At 33.9% G+C, this 17,126-nt stretch overlaps 1 protein-coding gene across 1 annotated transcript in view; it reads left to right on the top strand.

The window, feature by feature from the left end:
- Positions 1-17,126, top strand: part of LOC110452572 (hormonally up-regulated neu tumor-associated kinase-like) — a 39,224-nt gene that overhangs the window by 13,724 nt on the left and 8,374 nt on the right. The window contains exons 2-6 of the mRNA XM_021501182.1: positions 3,405-4,179; positions 8,225-8,517; positions 10,822-10,877; positions 11,080-11,233; positions 14,970-15,097. Coding sequence (XP_021356857.1) covers positions 3,991-4,179; positions 8,225-8,517; positions 10,822-10,877; positions 11,080-11,233; positions 14,970-15,097 — 820 coding nt within the window. The 5' untranslated portion in view covers positions 3,405-3,990. The remainder of the gene's footprint in view (positions 1-3,404; positions 4,180-8,224; positions 8,518-10,821; positions 10,878-11,079; positions 11,234-14,969; positions 15,098-17,126) is intronic.

Below are 17,126 nucleotides of genomic sequence, written 5' to 3'. Positions count from 1 at the left end.
TCTGTCTGTCTGTAACTTGTGTCATGCCGTGTCCTTACTGTTTAACACACGTGTTCTGTCTGTCTGTAACTTGTGTCATGCCGTGTCCTTACTGTTTAACACACGTATTCTGTCTGTCTGTAACTTGTGTCATGCCGTGTCCTTACTGTTTTACACACGCGTTCTGTCTGTCTATAAGCTCATGCACGTGGTAAGTGTAACTGTCCCTGTCGTTAACCTGTGTTAACTTTCGGTCTGCGATGTAATACAAAATTTAGATTGTTGATAGCAAAGTCAGATTCTTATTGGTGGAATGAACTCATGTGAAACATGTAAATAGAAAAAGGAGTAATAGGGATTAGTATAATCACACAAATGTAAATGCTCACAAGTAACTGGAAATTCAAGTGGAATCGGCGTTTAGGGTTATTTATGTATACCGATACTATATAGCGTTAAAACCATAAAATTGTGTTTTTCACACCGAGATCCTGCTTATTACAGATATATATAATTACACCTGAATGCAGGCTCCTATGTGTGACAACTTTCCAGTTAACTATAACCTGTAATACCCATTGTAGACATGCTTTTTGTTGTGTAGCTAGGCGTTCACACATGAATTTTTCCTCGTAATTAATTTTAAGACATATATATATAAGGGATTAAGATCTAGGTGACAGGTGAAAAAGTCAGGGACCACAAGTTCTTTTCCCCATCGATTTCAATCATTAATTACACACCGAGTATAATGATAGGTTTATGTTAGACGGTTGCTATTTCTGCCCTGTGCCTCGGTAGCGACTGTTAATTATCGCTGGTAACGATGAGGACAAGTATCAATACGTCGACGTCAAAGGCCCTTTATTCGGAAGTCATTACATCCAGTTTAACACCGATAGTATCATTTCCCTTTAAATAGACGTATCTAATTACAAGCATGTTTCGTTAACAGATCGAAAATATATAGAACGTCTGAATGATATACATTGTGGGTATCATTAACAAACTCTCATCAACTAAAAATAAGGCTGATATTTGTACCTATCTTGTGTATTAAGCAGGCTGTACTGCACGTGTGTATAGCTTGATTTAGTTTTACTATAGTTCATTTTCATAAAAACAGCGTTTCCTTCCTTTTTAATTTCAAAAGTAATGCAGAATAGAATTTTTAAAGTTGACTTCATTTGCTTAAATGTGCTCAAACTATATGAATGTCCTATTGATAAAAAATATGAAATATCAAGTTAGATACGTTCCACGTGATTTCCAGACTGGATCCATTGTCGATGTGTCAATCCCTCGTACTGTTACAGTTATAAAGTCAAGCGATTGACTTTTCGTTACATGGGTATTTATTATGTTGTGACATGTACTGTCTCCGGAACATTGCACTGGAACATCAGTTGGCCTACATAAATAACACTGTCAACAAGACAATTGAGTGTCTAAGTCGTGTGTAGTGACACAAAGTATGATAGGGACATACAAACATACATCGATAACATAAGTAAATCAAATATTTATATTTCATTGTATAAATAGGATTTTTCTCGTGATGTTGGAGTCGCCATGTTCGTGTATCTATTCTATAATCACAGGTGATTGTCTCGTTTTCATTTTTCCATTTTTGCAGTCGTCCACTGTTCTGTCAATAGATTGTCCTTAATCTTACTTGTTACACACACATTCCTCTTGTCCCTTTCCATACGCTGCCAGTTCAGTACACGAAGCTGCTTGACCTCTCCTTCTTGACTTTAACTAATGGTCATTTGCTGACACTTGAACTCTGCCTATCTAAAGGCATGCTTCTTCTTTGATATGAATCTTTATGATACTGTCATAAAATATATTTGATTTCGTTTAATACATACAAGTATAAATGCCTGAATTGTGAAACTAAGAACAAAATATCATTAACATATTGAAAACAAAAATGAAACTTCTATTTTTGATTGAAGGAATGTCGAAATGTTAAAAGAGATCGTTATTTCAAAAAGCTCGATATTTTATTGAAAACATTATTTTAGTTGTCTCCGTTAGCGACCTCACATTATGATACAGTGCACATTATTCAGCCATCTATCTTTACAATTATATGTATACAGTAATAATTTAGTTAGATAAACCTTTTAATCTTTGTATATTTTAGACAATGAAGTACTTGTTAAGTTACCTTAGAACCGAATTGTTAAATAACCGAGATGGATGGAACAATTTTTTTACGGAAACTAATAACAATATATCAAATAAGGTATACAGGTGCTGAAATTAGTAATAAACCAGTTGGGCATTGTATTTCAGTGAGATAGCACTAAAATGTCGGCATCAGATCTGCGCTATCACAAGGAGGCAAGTACACGAACATACCCGGTCTCCGGTCATGTGTTATACAGTCTTGATGGTTGCTATGTTTCGTACACTTGACTTGCTAAGTGTCCACGATCTCGAGTCTCTTTTTGATGACCTTACCTGACATAGACCATTGTCACTCGGCATGTAACGTACACGTGAACTGAAGATTACTTTATCCAAACACAAACCCCTCTTTATGTTGTAATTTGTGATATCAAACTAAATACGCTCTGTTTACCTTGGATACTTGTCAGACAGGTGATTGTTTACACATCATATAACCATGCTCAGCCCTTTATGATTCGTATTCCACCTTGGGTCCTAACGTACAGTAATTGGAACAAAGGGATATCTTACATTTTAATGTGAATAAAATGTGTGTGTAAATAGCCTACATGTTTGCAAATGTTAAGAATACCCGCATAAAATATGGATAGTGTCGTTTTCAGCTTTCAAGACTAATAATGATGTTGGTACATTTTCTTGACGAAATCCCGTTCTGAGCTACAATAGTTAAAGCCATCTGTATGAAGAAAGTATTGCTTTGGAATAAAAGTATTGCTTTAGAAAGCAATAAAGTGTTTACATTGAAGTTCCAAATCTCCGACGCAATAGTATATAGATTGTCTTTGATGAACAGGCACAGCAGCGTGACCTATTGCTATACGGCAGTGTAAGGAGAGAAATTAAAACCCTGCAATATTTGCATAAATAAGTATATTTAGAATGGGTATACTTGTATAGAAGGTACACAATCATTCCATCGTAATCGATCGTGTGCGGCTGTAGTTTTGTCTTCAGACGGCCGCCATGTGATCTAAATCAACAAATGTTAGGTTCATTGTAGGACTTACACAATACTTGTATTCACTTATAAAGAATATACTACATTTGATCCAAACGTTTTTTGGATAAAGAATAATAGAGTTGTGTTCGGATTGCGCTTATTCACCGGGATCGTTTACCTATACCGCAGACTACCTAACAGATGTGGGTTGGTTCACTCGGGCCAGTTAATGAAATAGTTTGAGGATGAAATACCACTACATGACATTTAATTTTTGTTTTAGAGTTGTGTTGGTAGACGGTGCAGCCGTACCTCTAGTCGATGGTGGTACCTATCGTCACATCTACAGGGGAGGTGCACTGGTGCAGAGGGGCCATGTCGACTTTAAAGGGCAATATTGTTGGACCACATTGTGAGTGTTAATACGCTTTCTGCAATACTTGAGGATTATTACATATTCACCTTGTATGAGTCGCTTGATAACAACGATGACTGAATGCAGTGTACAGAGACAATATTAACCCAACAGACACATGTATTATACCAGTCTGTATCAGCTTTACGACCATAAGTAGGCAGACATGTGCGGTCTCCGCTCACGAAAAAAAGAACATTCTTGGACAATGTCGCATATTTCGACTTTTACGTGTACAACGATTTTGTAAGTTTCTGATTCAAAAGTATCACGTTACTTCGACTATTTTAAAGTGTTGTTGACTGTTTTAAAGATGACCAAGCGATCAGTCTTGATATGACGTCATACGGAAAGGCAGTTATGTGATACATGGATCGTACGTCCTCGACATAATACTGTAACGTCCTGTGTAAGTTTAAGGATTGATTAAAACGTATTTGATGAGCTCCACGTCATGACCGTCACATCAAGCCTCTCTGGATACACCTCCTACCTACCTCCACGGGTAGTTGACGTCCCTCGGGAAGCCATCCGAAGCTTTCACCATTCCAAGAAAGTCGGAAACTATTTACTTGGGAAGACCATTGGAGAAGGATCCTTCGCCAAGGTCAAGGAGGCTCTTCACGTACCCACAGGGGAACTGGTAAGTATAGGCCTTTGGTAGGCACGCCAAAAATACGTGTATTTTAGGATTCTTATTCTTTTGATCTTCAGACGGAAACACGTATTTGTTACGTAGGAATTGTTAATGCTGTTTACATTCATCCATGTTGTATTGCAGTAGCATTCACTCTATCAGAACCCGTTTTTCTGCTGAATCAGTACTTAACCCACTACACGAAAATATTAAAATGCTCCTCTCTGATTAATGAAACGGTTTGGAAACAACTACAGTCTGAAAAAAAAGTCTACAGAGAGAAAAGTGGTTATAGGTGGGTGAACGAGATGAAAGTGAATATCATAAATACGCTTAAGACATTGTAAAATGTAATTACAGAGATGTAAGTAGTAAATATATTTCAACAAACAGCTACACTACATTTTTTAATGACAACTGAATTCAAATCATGTTATCAGGATGTCGTAAGAAAAAATGACGTCAGAAATATTAGAGTAGGGTCGACTGTTTTTCATTAGGACTGTTACCTTTGGAATACGTTCATTGTATACTTCCGTAATTGCCCTCAACGTCGACGTCACAATAATAATTTACCCAGATAACGATGCCATACTTCCAACACATCAACAAGAGAGAACACGTTAATATGATTTAATAGTATTCCGTCAATACACAAACTAAAATTTTATGTGGTCATTGTGTAAATGTTAAATATGATTTATTTATATTGATCGTGCATGGTAATTAGGTTATTCATGAACCAGAAACATTTTATTTCCATGTACATTACTGGGTATAGACTAGATGACAACAGTTCACATTATGTATGTTAAAAATCATATTTTTTTCTAATCAGTTGAGCATATCAACGATATAGGGACGCTACAGTTCGAAAAAAAGACCTAAATGTACCCTATTTAGCATTGGTCCTTCGTGTTCACGCCTGTCGATTGGTTTATACGATATCCTTTATACAAATATTGTATTCATTATAATTCATTTTGGTGTTGTTCAATCTGGTTTTTAGGTGTGGATTTCCAATACAAAATATTCCTTTTAATCCACTAGCCTTCAATGTGTACCAAAACGGTTTTTGAGGTTTAATTTATATTTAACCTCGAAACATAATAAATTTAATTTCATCGTATTAATATCTTTATACAGTTAATTGCCTACAAATCAAATTTCTTTATCTATATTTAAAAACGTTCAATTCAAAATAATCAAATTTCATTTAAAACAAAATTATTATCAATTGTAAGGCACGTAGGTTCGCACAACATCACATTCAAAGAGTTAACATGTAATTATATGTTCTGCCAACCTAGGAATACAGGACTTTTTATACCAAGTTTGTTTAAACGTCCGTAGCTAAGGTAATATAGGAAAATACGTTACAGCGGCGTCAATACACTGCGAATGATATAGTTTTATTTTAATACGAAAAGACATTAGCTCGAACCGAAAATATGGCAAAATGAGAGTTAACAACCCACCATCACCACGGAAGATCTCGTACATGTATGTCATTCATTAGGTAAAATGTTTACATACTTCATACGTTAGCGGAATCAAGTCGTGTGTAAATTTTATGTAAATAAAAAAGCAATGATTTCAACTTTTACATAGGCATGTTTGTAGAACGGCTACTTATGGCTATGTTTGACTTTCTACCTGCCAATTTCCTCTCGTTTGTTAAGGTTGGGCGGACAAACATTTTATGTCTAATTATATTCTGTATATATTTTAAACCAATTCACAATGTTGATTTGACCTCTTTGTTGTTACGATGTATATCTATGTTACATTTAAAATCACATTTAATCCATTATGAGGTTTGGATCCAACATAGTGTCGCTGTTATAAAGCACTGTACTACTAGAAAAATCATAAGCTATCTGTGGGATTCTTTTTTCATTTGTGTCTCTTTTCTACCGACAGTTAGCGACACAGTATGTACAACCCGATCATATTCAAACATTTGTTATTCACGACGTCTCAATGGAGCTGTCATTCCAAAGGAATCTTCATTGGTCCATTTGTACCACAAAAAAACCTTTTATATATACTATGCATTCTGTGGTCCATTAACAGGTTTTTTTCTTATTTATGTTAGTATATTTACAAACCCTTTGAGTTGGATATGTGCTTTTAGTACTGCCAACTTTGATATTGGACCTTTAATTCATTATTAACCTCAATATAAAATAAATGATGCAGACGTCAGTGTGACAATACAACAACAATTAAACTATAAATATTATCCCGAATCAACAAAAGATTGAACAACTATATAATGAATTGAAGTATGTTTAAATCCCGACAGCCAGGTATTGTATATGCGTTTGATAAGATATTCTCCCGCAGAGCTTATGTAGGAATCCCTTTGTCCTTATTTATCTTGCCCTCACTGCCTAGATGAAGGCAGACTGAAAGGGAAATCAAGTAGTGTCATGGTCGGGTTTATATCTCTACACGGTGTGGGTATAGGCTTTACTTATCACCAGATGCCTTTGTATTTTTGGACAGCATATTGATAGGTCATATGTTTATCAATAATCTGTCGATGTAATATCTAAAAGCGTCATGTTGTAGATAGTATATTAATCTTCAACTTTAAATTGAAAAATCCTTCTTCATTCACTTTCATTACCGTTATAGTACTTGCCCTCGAATTTGTATTGCGCGTTAGCTATATATATAACATTCTTATTGTTTAACTTTGTCATTCTTTAAACAAATTTTTCAAACATGTCGCCATTACGTCAGAAAGATATGAAAAACAGAAACCCACAGACAAGATGCAGCAAAAAATCCCCAATTAATTGTGCCTGATTCTTAACGGTTCCATTAAATACTTAAAATATTCATCTCGAGATAAACTATATTTGTTTGTGTTTCCAGAAATACCATCCTATTATGCTTTCAAGCGCAATAGAATGTGTGCATAGACTGTTTTTGACAGTTAAACAGTTTACAAATTGAACTAAACAGTAAAATGATATGACGTTATTGTATATTCAACATAACCTCATTATCGAGATATTTAAATATCATGTGTGCGTACATGTATGAACTAGCATTAGCAGGGTTGTCATAAGATATATCACTAAGGAGGAACACTTGAAATATATTTGCTTATGAATATATAATCCCTAAACAATTTGACATCGCAGATACTGTAAACATATAGGGTTTGTCTTGTTGTATACATATTGGGACAAACGGATATTACATGACACATGACATGGGATTCATACCGACAGAGTTCACCTGATACACTGGTAAGGTAACACCCAGTATCGTGTGATGTAGACTTGGCATTAATAATGGAACAGAACAATCAATCGTCATACTTTTCGTTACATATCAAATTATCGACACGCAACTGGTATATACCATACCCTTGGACTGATCTTGATATGATAAATGCATATATAACAAATACATATGGATGAGCCATAAATTAACAATATAAACGAGCACAAAGGTGGATGTCTCTAATTATATTGGCTGTTCATAGGAAAAGAAAACAAACAAAAAAACAGACTAAAACCTCAATGCATTAGTAATGATGTAGCTAAACCGCTGCGTTTATTTATTAACCGGATAACAAAGAAAACTTTTGTCAACTTTTCAAAATAATTACCTAACCTACATTTATCAAATGCTTACCTAACCTACATTTATCAAATAATTACCTAACTTACATTTATCAAATAATTACCTAACTTACATTTATCAAATGATAACCTAACCTAGTTATTAAATAATTACCTTACCTATATTTATCAAATAATTACCTAAATTACATTTATCAAATGATTACCTAACCTACATTTATCAAATGATTACCTTACCTGCATTTATCTTTTTGAGCCAACGTTAGTTTCAATTGTCCAATATTTTATGTAACAACTCGCCATTGCAAATTGTTTGTTTTGTTATTTTTTTTGAGTTTGTGTGTGCTTTTATTATAGGTGTAACTTTTATATTTATATTACTTCGATAAAAACATATTTTGCTATCTCCTGTTTTTTCAAAATGTTTTTCTTTTGTGTGTTTGAAGGTTGCCATAAAAGTAATTGATAAAAAGAGGGCGAAGCAAGACAGCTATGTCCGGAAAAATCTTAGACGTGAAGGTAAAATTCTTCAACTGGCAAGACATCCGAACATCGTACAGTTGTTTGAAATCATGGAAACCGAAAATAGCTACTACCTCGTGACTGAACTGTGTAAAGGAGGTGATCTTATGGACTATATTTGTCAGCGAAAGAAACTTGAAGAGAGGGAGGCAAAGAAATTTATTCGACAGATTGTTTCTGCTATTGAATATCTACACAGACTTGGGATACTGCACAGGTAACGATTATATGTATAAAGAATGATATAGAAGAATGCTTTGTAACAGTTTGAGTAAAGGAAAGGCAGACAAGTTTACACACTATGTATCATATTTCAGTCACACAATAAGTCTAAAATCTGCCGGAAAGTACTGTAAATTTATTGTACTTACTTAATATGGACATATAAGCAAAGCATTAATATTTTCCTCGTAACGTTATTAAGGTTACGTAAATTTTATATTAACTTTTGGTGTGCTGTTTTGCGTTTGTCTAGCGTTTGTTCGGTTAAAACATTTTACATTATTATAATTTGCTGATGATTTTTTCTGTAACCCTTGATGATTTTTTAAAGTGAGTGTAAGGTCTGCACATTATAACATCAAACGCAGGCTGTATTTGTTTGAAACATACCACAAAGGTATATTGTACCAAGAGAATGAAGAATGATTGTATATGCCTTCAAAGTATAAATACATTTAATAGTATTAAGCGAAATATGTATCATTTAACTTTGACAACAGGAACTGTTATGTAGTTAAGATGAAAAGGAACCAGCACATTCACTAAAAAACATTTAGATAAGACCGCTTGTTGTAAAATCATTACTGCTTGCAGATATTTAAATGTTGAGGTCGGATGTTTTGAAAAACCGTGAACATAGTTCAATGCTAACCAAATGTAACAAAACATTGAAATATCACCAATAGTTCTTAACTTTTCTCAACTAGGGGCTTCAGTTTAACAAACACCTCGTCGTTAAATAAACTTTATTGAAATATTTAAAGAGTTTGATAATCCCCGATAATAATAGAGCAATGAAATGTTACATGTATATTTTGAAGATAACATATTCTAAATATATATAATGTGATACATATACGTGTATACATTTATCTTATTATATATGTTGCATGAAAGAGTAGGGGGTTTTGATTGAACGAACTGCTTGAAGGGATTTTTTTCCCATTTAAATCTAAATAGCTTTTTAAGTCGTTTCTCGTCACTAATTTGTGATCAAATATAGTTGTTGCACCATTTCAATGCATTTAAAAAATAAAAGTCAATTTCAAATTCATAATTTACTATGTTACCACAAAAGGAAACGATAATGCGAAGATTAAGTGTATTTTTCTCAATAAGTTTGTCATAGTTTGCAAACTATCAACTAAAGCCACATCTAAGCTGTAAACGACAAATAATAGTTTTAGTCCATGGTGCTAAGATTTTATCCTTTAGGCTTCATGTGTAAAGAAGACAAATATTGTTTGATATCCGTATGTTAGGTATCCACCAACTCTTGTGAAAGGTAAGACATTCTAGACGCATTTAACATCAAACTGGAGAAGTATATTTTGACAGCAATTTTTATAAGGGATTATATTCTTTGCACTTTACGAAAAATGCAGTAAAAGCTCAATTTAACGATTTTAAATTGGACTGGCTCATTACGGTGTGGTGTGTCTTTAAAGCAAAGAGCTAAAACCACAGACACCAGCAAAGGCATTTCCTTGAGTCTTATTTTACTGTCGTTCCACAACAGTCTTATCTTGATTTGTTGTATTAGTGTCTAGCTTTATAAGTGATCAATACGCTTTCAAACGCTAATCTTAGGGGTAAACAAGTTAATTATTTATACTTGCTTTGAGACCTGGAAGACCCGTAGAAAGTAGCGAGTTCTGTGCATAGATGTGCGCGTCTTGTTTACATCCGTCTCTGTTTGCCTCAGTAGCACAATGCATTTCGAAGCTGTACTGTTGTAGACTTGCTCACAACTTCGAGAAACTTTTTTCAGTACGGTAATATATAATGTGCGATACGCTAATAGAACCCCTCTAAATATGACTTTTTACTTCTTATTTTGTCTACCTGAAAGTATTTTTCAGTGTATTCCTACAGTGTTTTGATTATTTCATACAGATGTTATTTACCTATATGTCTATAAAAAACAAATGAATGAGATATGCTGTCCCCGGTAATAGGTGTGTGTTTGCTTGTATTCCATACCTGAAAATGTTATCGTATTGCAGCCTATATATTTTGTAAAAAAAACCTCACACATTAACTTTTTCCTCGAAAGAATGACAATGACGGACGACGCCGAGTATAGAATAAATATATCATGTAACCATAGTGTAAACTGGCCCAAAATTAATTCGAACAAAGCTTTTACAGTTCCCTACTTTTATCGTGAAATATTTTGTAAAAATCAGTGAAAGAGTTTCAGTTACGCTTTGTGAAATGACGTCACATATCACTAAGATTAATAAGATGTATGTTTATATGAACATGAATACTAAACATGTGTTTGATAAACTTTCAGGGATCTAAAAGTGGAAAATTTACTGCTAGATGAAAATCGTGACATCAAGATAATAGGTGAGTTCATCAATACAAATTTCCATATTAGTCCTTACTCCCAGATATAAGCCATGCTTCTATCGAAACGTTATGTAATGCTTGTTAATTGTCAATAAGGAATATGTCTACTTTCAAATGAAATGGTATGGGTACTTAAAAGAACATCGTTACAATTTTGATATTATTATTTTGCATAACAAGAATCCCTTTCCTATTTTAGATTTCGGTTTGAGTAATACAATCAAGGTCTCTTCTTCTAAAGACTCTGTACGTGCGCAGGAATATTTAAACACACAATGTGGAAGTCCTGCTTACGCAGCACCGGAACTTCTTGGGCGTAAAAAGTATGGTCCTCAAGTAGATGTCTGGAGCATGTAAGTTTTCTTGTTTAACATTCGACAACATAAATATGACTACCCCATTCCCAATTTGGGCTAACCAAATGTAGTCCATGTTGTCATTTGTCAATGAAAGACGGTTGCCTAGGGAGACATCGGCGATAAGAAAGAGCGTACAAATAAGGTTATTACATGCAGATAGAAATGATGCAGATGCGTTCAACAGAACTTCTTCCAAGTTTGCACAATCTTTGGTAAAACATACAGGACACGATGAGTTCAAATCGGGAAGTAAAGCACTCTTTGTCTTTAAAAACGTCTTCTGCTTCCGGTAATGTCTCAATTCTTAGACAAATAGGAAAAATTATATAACGGATAACCATTTTCATTTGTATTTTATTTATATTTTTCATTTATTCTCAAAATATGAATTCCTTTCACATTCTAAAAAATAGAATTGAAACAGCAAATAATTAACACAGAACAATACCACGTCATCAATACACAGGGGATAAATTTTCAAGTCAATATAAAAAGCCAACAACGGGAACCTAGGAGACACCAAAACAAACAGATATCATGATCCCCAACCAAACCGTCAGGAAACAAAGCAAATAGGAACATGCAATAAAAAGACCATATGGATACAGTGATATAAAATATTTGTAACAGAAGTATTGTGTATGTTATTTTCCTCTTCGCTACAAATCATAAACCCCCACGAAAAAAGCCGGAAAACAAAATATAAATATATATATAGGTACACCGTACGCAGGAAATAAAAGCAATTTATCACTGCGAGCAAAAAGAGAGCGTAGGTGAATGAATACATTGAAGTGAAATATCTATAACTGAGGTGTTGTTTCTATTTCTTACTTCTTCATTGCACTCTATGGAATTTATGTCGCCTGTTTAGTGTACAGTCTACTGAGTTTCTGGGTCATTTTCTATATGTGCGCTGCTAATGCGTACACAAATGCATAATTAATGAATGTCATGTTCATAACCCCGACCGTTTTAGTACTACCAAATAAATAATAAATGTAGAAACAAACCATTAGGTTCCATAGATACGATTTTTTTTATATCAATCACGTTTATATTTTGAACCAAACAATTTGCAATTAAACATTTACCAATTTGTCGGATCATTGAATGTATCTAAAACAAACCCTAAGATTATAAGAAGATTTAAAATGCATAATATTGTTTATTTATGTACACGTCATGCTGTTAGTATACTTAACAAAGACGTCACGGTTCACTGGAGTTATGATTACTACAAAGGGATTTTATTCGTGTATTATATTTGACCTAATAAGTCATTCTGTGCGGTATTGTTTTCTTTTATTTCTTTGTAGTTGTTTCAATATATTTTTGCATTTATTTCCAAAATTATATTTACAGATACCTACACATTTAGTTCGAAAGCCTTAGGGTATCTGTAAATATAATTTTGAAGGATAAATGCAAAAATGCAAAGAATAAAAGAAAACAATACCGCACAGAATGACTTATTACGTCAAATATAATACATGAAACAAATCCTTTTGTAGTAAATATAACTCCAATGAACCGTGACGTCAATTTATACTAAAAGCATGGCGTGTATATAAATAAACAATATCCTGTGTATTACTTGTTGGATAACAGAACGATATACTTGACTATTTATGGCAGTGTAAAACAGTTCCCATGGGTCAATACCTATGTAAACCCCAAGAACTTGTTGATGAGAGTAGATCAACAACAGTTTCAAGAATACAGTTCTACTCAATTATTAATATATATCGAGACAACCTTGCTCGTTAGGTATTTCGGAAATTTTTACTGGAGAAGTTATCGCGTTTTTTTTTCACTTTTCATCTTGGTAAACACTTTAAACGATGTCAAATATAGTATTTCCAAAATGTGCCCTTACTGTATTCCGACACGACGTTTCTATCTCTATGATTGAAATGTTTAATCAGTTCCCATGATTAAAGGTCGCTGGTTTCAAATATTCTATTTTTTATGTGATTTTACATAAGGATGTTTAACGCTAGCAACACAGCCCGGAAGTTAAATGTAACGGACAAATAGAGATAATATTCCACAGAGAATTTACTTAATATCAGCACATGAATAATTTACTTATTTGTTACGATCACTCTATCAGCAATTATGGTACACTATCAATGACCTAGTATACCAGAAAGTCACCGTGGCCTTATGACACTGTTTATATTCGTCCAAAACCAAGGTCACCACTTGTTATGTCACAACACTTTAGTCAATAGATACGGAACGTATTATACTTATAAATAGAACGATTGTGGCGAATTATCGTGACAACTACATTGATATATTACCGATACTTTCCTCGAAATATCCGTCGCTGATTAGACTATAAATACATGTACATCACGTATCTAAACCATATTTTACCCATTATGATGATTTTCACATCACAAAAAGAACATAGAGGAATAAAATGCAATATAATGTTGTTCACATCACAAACATTATTGTATAATCATCAATTGTAAACGAAGCCGAACTTATTTTTGTCTATCGGAACAACGTACACGAAACTGAAAATTGGTTCATATTTACTTGCTTTGCAGTTTAAATGATGTTCGTGTTTTAGAGCATCTTTTCTTTTTTTTATTTAGCAGTGGATAATAAAAAAAATGTCATTTATGTACAATTTCGTTGCATTTCTATAGCAAAATGTCTCGTAGAGTACATGAACAATACAGTCCTAAGCTCCTGTTACTTCATTAGATATGTATATCATTGAATCATAAGAACATACAGGTAGATGTTGTATATGACTAAGCATGCGAAGGGGCACTCCTGTCTTTGTTGTTTACATATAGAGGTCGCCCTTAATTAGTACCAGGCGCATAAACAGTATCGGTTACATGTTTAGTCTCACGTGAATTGCAATTTTTCTGCTTAATTGAGAACCACGCCCAAAATGAAATTAACCTATTACAGTAGACGAATATAGATGGTAATAAAGCAAGAAAGGGTTTGGGAAAATGTCAGTGATCCTTTTAATAAAACTGAGTTTATTATTTATATGAATGTTAATATACAAAGATATGACGTAGAAAGTTTGATATTACAAATGTATACCGCGGTATATATCAGAACATAAGATGTTACTTTAAACAGACTAAAATAAAAAATAAATATTTAAAGGCTGTGCCAAGCGAAATATAATCCATCATCACGAACTCCATCCTACCAGATGTTTTTTTACAAGATTAACACACAGCCTGTTACTGTGTTAACATTTCTAAATGAAATAAAGTTCATATCACAACGTCTATTGTAAATCATGTTATTTTATATCTCTCCTATCTTTGTATTGTTTTTGTCTAAAAGTTAACATGAACTACTAACTTTTAAAATAGTTAAATCAGTATCGCTAGCCACGATTCATTTTTGAATAACATGAATCTGTGTGTTAGCGCCAAACAAAGACGGTTGTGGGTTCGATTCTGTCACCTTGACTGACAAAAAACACTTGAATGTGGAACATTCTGCTCTCTGCTGGATGTTCAGATTTAGGTGGGTAGCGGTATGGACTGGTTTACCCTTTGGCAGTGTAGTGTGACTAGGTGTTATACTGTGCTGGATTTCATCGGCTTGGTATAATAGTGAATAAGCACTTTAAAGTCAGGATCAGATCCGCACTACCATATATACTGCAATTTTGTCTTAAGAAAAGCAGAAGAAAGAAGGAGAACGGTGACGTTATTGTGTTTATTTACCTTTTCAGAGGTGTGAATATGTATGCGATGCTGACTGGGAACCTGCCTTTCACTGTTGATCCCTTCAATATAAAAACCCTGTACAACAAAATGCTGAGCGGTCAAACTAATCCTCTTCCCGAACACGTAACAAAGGGTGAGTAACCCATGGAACTTCCTGTAACCAGGGAAACTGTCAGCTGTCTAATTGTGATTGTTTAGCCTTTATTCCGTCTTTGCGTATTGCAGAGTTATCCTCTCTTGTGAGCAGGTATTGATTGTTACGTCATTTGTTTGTGAGAGCAACGTCATCAATTTTTGAGAAAACGACGTAATTTTCTCACACAAACCAATGACGTAACAATCAATACCTGTTCACAAGCGAAGATAAATACGCAAAGACGGAATAATGATGCCCCCCCCCCCCTTACACATGACAGTAAGTGTGTAAATGACGACCATTTATGTTTATAATTTGGCATGCGGTTTTGGAATAGTTATTGATTCACATGAAGGTTGCAATGTTGACTTATCTTGTGCTTTAGCAACATATACGTAATGTGTGATACTTAGCTTGATGTTGTAAATACAATAAGTATATTTCTTTCTTGAAACTACGTGAGCGCATGCCTCTACAATATGCGTTTCCAGCATTGCGTTCACTTTTATATGTAGACTTGCGATCATATAAGTATATCAGTTGTCATATTTAATTTTGCGTTACACGTATTGTGAAATAAGGGAAATGGCAGTGATGATTTCCATATGTTATAGTATTGCTAAAATGAGTTGATAATATGCATATGTTATAGATATTTTAGCGATGGTGTGAATGGCAATGATGTAAATTTAGCAGAGAAATGTGTGAGATTTTGTGAAATAATTTTGCAGTGATGAAAATATAGTATATAGACTCTAATTTAAGGTTAACGTGATAAATGATACACGCAACCAAATATATATGTGATCGGATTGAACGTGATTGTACACCTTGTACTGTTGCTTCAGTGATGTTTTCCTTTTTTTTCTTATGTCATTTTTGTTAAAGTTGTTTGTTTTCGTCAACGGTGAGCTTTGTCAAATGTCTATTTTACCAAACTGTTCCATATTTCATAATTCCACTACAGTGTACATCTATAAGTAGTCAGGCATGCTTCCTTATAGTTGCGACCTTGTTGTAATATATGGTCATTCAATGATTTACCGACATGCCATCCAAACTAAAGCTGATGTATGATATAAAGGGTATATGTAAGATTAGACTGCCAGACAATCGAAGCTTCAGATGTGATTTTAGCATGTTTATCCACATAGATATCAATCGTATGTTCTTAATTGATATCCTGTCTCCCACGATAGCTGATTTACCCCATCACGCGAATATTGACTAGATCAGACCTGTATCTAATTAATCTACCTGTACAGGTTTCCAACGCACTACACAGGAAGGGTAGCAACCGACCAGTATGAAAACGTTTCTTTGATGCGGGGTAACACATCCAGTACAAGTTGTCAGACAGCCTTTTTATCAACCGTGTTCTGTAGTATATCTCTTTTTTATTAGGGAAAAAAATGTGTCTAAATATTTCATTATTTCCTCTTCTGGGTATTTAAAGAACGCTATTTAATTGATTATGTCTCATCTGTTTTTCAATCGAATAACACTATACATATTTTATTGATAGTTTTAAACATGAAACTCGCCCAGAGAGAATATTCGATTGAAATCAGTTTTTTTCTATTACCGTTTTACTCTAGTCGTAGTACCATATATCCGATTACATTTCAGAATTGTCCCTATCACTGAAAAAACGCTTTTGACGAATGATATACCGTTGTTATTTCAGTGTTATCAACCCACATTTCCGTTCATGATTTTCCGCTATCATGTCAATGTTATCAACCCCTATTTCCATAAGTGATATCTACCCACATTTCCGTGAATGATATACCGTAAGTATGTCAATGTGTTATTAATCCACATTTCCATGAATTATATACCGTAATTATGTCAATGTGTTATCAACCCATATTTCCATAAGTGATATACCGTAATTATGTCAACGTGTTATCTACCCACATCTCCATGAATGATATACCGTAATTATATCAACGTGTTATCTACCCACATTTCCATGAATGATATACCGTAATTATATCAACGTGTTATCTACCCACATTTCCAT

This window comes from Mizuhopecten yessoensis, unplaced genomic scaffold (assembly GCF_002113885.1).
Source record: "Mizuhopecten yessoensis strain PY_sf001 unplaced genomic scaffold, ASM211388v2 scaffold6727, whole genome shotgun sequence".
Lineage (NCBI taxonomy): Eukaryota > Metazoa > Mollusca > Bivalvia > Pectinida > Pectinidae > Mizuhopecten > Mizuhopecten yessoensis.
The sequence above is the reverse complement of the archived record's forward strand: the minus strand, read 5'-3'. Positions and strand labels throughout refer to the sequence as shown.